This window comes from Cariama cristata, unplaced genomic scaffold (assembly GCF_000690535.1).
Source record: "Cariama cristata isolate BGI_N322 unplaced genomic scaffold, ASM69053v1 scaffold3307, whole genome shotgun sequence".
In the NCBI taxonomy this organism is placed as follows: Eukaryota; Metazoa; Chordata; class Aves; order Cariamiformes; family Cariamidae; genus Cariama; species Cariama cristata.
In genome coordinates, this window is record NW_009628188.1 from 5,800 (window position 1) to 9,462 (window position 3,663).

At 50.3% G+C, this 3,663-nt stretch overlaps 1 protein-coding gene across 1 annotated transcript; it reads right to left on the reverse strand.

The window, feature by feature from the left end:
• Window positions 1-2,892: 2,892 nt before the first annotated feature.
• Window positions 2,893-3,654, reverse strand: LOC104165135 (loricrin-like). Its single transcript, XM_009704692.1, has one exon. The coding sequence runs from the start codon at window positions 3,652-3,654 to the stop codon at window positions 2,893-2,895; it is 762 nt and encodes a 253-aa protein (XP_009702994.1).
• Between the last annotated feature and the right edge of the window lie 9 nt (window positions 3,655-3,663).

Here is a 3,663-nt window from a genome sequence, read left to right on the forward strand (position 1 = left end):
CAGTCCTTTCTTTGCCGAAAGAGAGACTTTTAACCCAAACAGAAGGAATTTAAAACCCCATAGGAGGCAGAGACCATCCAGGCAGGAGGCTCAGAAGGTCGAAAGGTCTCCAACAATGTCCCATTCCCACGATACTTGTTCCAAATATCTGCTGTTGGTTACCTTTATTACCTGTTGTTTGGAGAAGAAAGTAGGGAGGAAAGTGTTGGGAGTCTTTGAGCTCTTTCCTCCTTCTGTGCCTCCGTCCTCACGTGTACATTGGGGAGGGTGTCAGGATCCACGTCTCCATTGATTTAACGCTCTGGTTTGGGGAGAAAAGTGTCTTTCTGCCTACAGAGTGCACCAGGCCTGAACTCATCCAGGACTCTAGAGGCCACTGTAATATTAACAATAGCACAGATATAGAATTAAAATAAAATACCGAGTCAAGAAGATTCATTGCTAACCAATGGAGCTTAATCACTTGAATGAATTGATACATGAGGAAATCAGAAGGTGTCTGGGGATATTTCACAAACGTCAGAAGAATGAAAATTCTTGTGAACCTATTATTCACAACTCACTAATTACACCCCAGATCACCTGGATGATGACAGACATGTTTATCATTTCTCTAGGCGATACAGACATCCACCTGAGCACAGCCTGGTGGGGAGGATGCTCACGCACATCAGAGACCTGGACCGATGTAGAAACCAGGACCGTATTGACCCTGCAGCTGGTCTCTGAGCCCCACAGACCTTGTTGCAAAGCTCTTAGTCTTTAGGAGAGGCTTCCCTGCATCCCTTGATCCTACTCTGAGTGGATGGCAGCTTTTTTCTTTGGGTAATTTGCTGGTTTTATGGAAGGAATTGCCTTTGCAGTTGTCCTAATACAAGTCTCAGGAGACGGTTTGTTTCCCAGTTTTATCACGGTTTCTGGGTGGCTTATATGTGGTCATGATTCTTCCATATGTCAGTTATTGGTTTTCTATTTATGAAGGAGATAAATGAAGCACAGAAAAAAACCAAGATCTTAGAAGGATCTGGGGAACACCTCAGGTACAAGTTCAAACTTTCAAACAAAGAAGATCTCTCTTTTGTTTTGGACAAGGATTACTTGTGTGAAATCCCTCTCATTAGAGGTTAGAAAAATCTGACTCAAAATAGCTTAAGCAGAACAACTCCTGCCCTGGGGTATGGGAAGCAGGAGCTGCCCTCCTGAGCTGTCCTCCAGCCCTCTCTTCCACAGCCCAGCAAGCTACAGAAGAGATTTGAAAGTGGATTTGGATGCCTTTGCCACCCTCCATCCTTTGCTGTGACAGTTTTGCTGACACTTCTCTTTCCACAGGGGTTCCTGAGGCTTACAGAAGTGATGTTGCACGCACTGGGATAGCTGAGCCATTGCAGTCCACTGCACAGTCTGTGGGGTGGGCATTTGGGCTGCCCAAGGGCTGGGCCACCCCACCAAGCTGTGCTTGGGATGGGGACCGTGTGCTCTGCAACGCACGTTGGCATCAGCCTCTGCACATGCTCGAGGAAGAGGTTGGCGAGGAAGAGGTTGGCGAGGAAGAGGTTGGTAAGGAAGACTCGCTGCAACGTCAGGGCAGAGCATGTCGGCAACCCCCATGTGTCCACCTATAAAACCTCCATTCCAGGAAGGTGGCACCCTGGGCCTCTTTTTACTTCCTTTCCTTATCAAGATCGTGCTGCAGGAGAAATCTCCGCCATTAATGTTGCAAAGCGGCTGATTCGGTGATGTGTCACGTCCTGCAGTCTGGGCCAGGCAGGACACCAGGAGATGGAGAGGATGGAGGCTCTCACCTGGGCTGGGTGAGGTGCGAGAAGCCACTGGGGACATGATGCTGTGAGTCACCGACTCCAGATCCCCACTCTACTGCAAGAATCCTCCCAGGTGATTCCTCTTCTAACCCTACCGGGCCATATCTTACAAGGAGTTAGAGGGTCCAGCCAAGTGCCCCCCTGATGTCTACGAACCCATTTCTAATTTCCATTTGACACTTATTCCTGGCCAGATGACCCCCATTTCTCCCTCCTGGGTCAAAGTCTTCAGCTCTGAGAGCTCTCGTCCCTCCCTGTTTTTTCCCAACATCTCTCAACCATCAGAATGGCACCGAACATCACGAAGTATCAACTGCTGAAGACACATAGGTCCTGCAGGAGCTCCCTCCCTTGGGGTGAGACAAGATCTGTCATGCTTGTGATCTCTGAAGGTCCAATGGACCATGGACCAGAGCATTTCTTGTCCACCAGGTTTGGTATCCCCTCTTGCTCTGCCCTAGCCATGCCATTCCCATTCCTGAATCCTCTTCCTAGCTTTTTTTCCCAAGGCTTTTTTTACCAGCTTATGATGCAAGACAAACTGTACCCGTTGTCTCATCAGTGAATGAAATGACGTGCCAAGCACAGCCTCTCATTTTTACCTCTCTGATGAAATGTGTGGTTTTTTCTTAACTTAGTGTATTAGCATTTAAATCAGTTGCATAAAGAGGCCGTGATGAAAACTGTTAGTTCTCAACAAGGAAGTTGTCTGGAGTAGGAATAAAAAGACACCAGGTTGAATCAACCAGGAACCTTGATGTGAACGGGGTGCTGCAAACACCACCTTTGGCCAGGAGAAGGAACAGAAGCAATTCCAAGGGATGAAGTGAAAAACATTGACACAAGGGGGTTATGGACCATAATTTTTTATTGCCTCCACGTCTACTGTGAAATAAGGAGGTGAATAGCACTTAATATTTCACAGAGACAGTGGGTTACACCTTCAAAGCACTTTACAAGCAAAACGATAGGAAGAGTGGAGATCCGTGAGCAAGACAGGACATGCTGCCCATCAGGGCAAGGTTGCAAGAGTGAGAAGTTTCCCCCCGTTCATCCCCACTCCTCACGTCCGTCACTTTATCTTCCTGGCTGGCACTTTGCAGACCTGCTTTTGCTGCTGGCTTGGGATGGACTTTGCCACGGGCACGCAGCCTTGCTGCACCGGAGGGGGACAGGTCTGCACTGGGCAGCTCTGCGGGACGTGCTGCGTTGGCTTGCTGTGGCACGGCTTCCCCCCCTGGTGCCCTGATCCGTGGCACGTCTCGGAGCAGACCGACCTCCCATAGCTCTGGCAACCCCCCGATGACCCGTAGCTGTACGTAGGTCTCCTGACACAGCTTGAACCACCTCCGTGGTATGAACCCGAGGACCCTTGGCATCTCTCGGAGCAGACCGACCTCCCGTAGCTCTGGCATCCCCCTGATGACCCGTAGCTGTACGTAGGTCTCCTGACACAGCTTGAACCACCTCCGTGGTATGAACCCGAGGACCCTTGGCATCTCTCGGAGCAGACCGACCTCCCATAGCTGTGGCACCCCCCCGATGACCCATAGCTGTACGTAGGCCTCCTAACACAGCTCGAACCCCTGTCTCCGTGGCACGAATCAGCTGCAGCATAGCCGTGGCATCTCTCGGAGCAGACTGGCTGCCGATAGCCGTAATGACGGTAGTTGTGCCCTCTCATGCCTTCAACACCTTCGCCGTCGCAACCCGAGGAGCAGGTGTTGTAGCCGTAGCGGAAGGGGGTGCGCCGGGTGTCCAGCCAGGACCCCGAGGGATCATACCAGGTTGAGTTCATGTTGAAGTAGGATTCTCTTCCAGAAGAGTATATCATGTTTGAGCT

What these genes read in the sequence shown, in the direction of transcription:
- LOC104165135 (XM_009704692.1), bottom strand. Translation starts at nt 3,654, where the DNA reads ATGATATACTCTTCTGGAAGAGAATCCTACTTCAACATGAACTCAACC.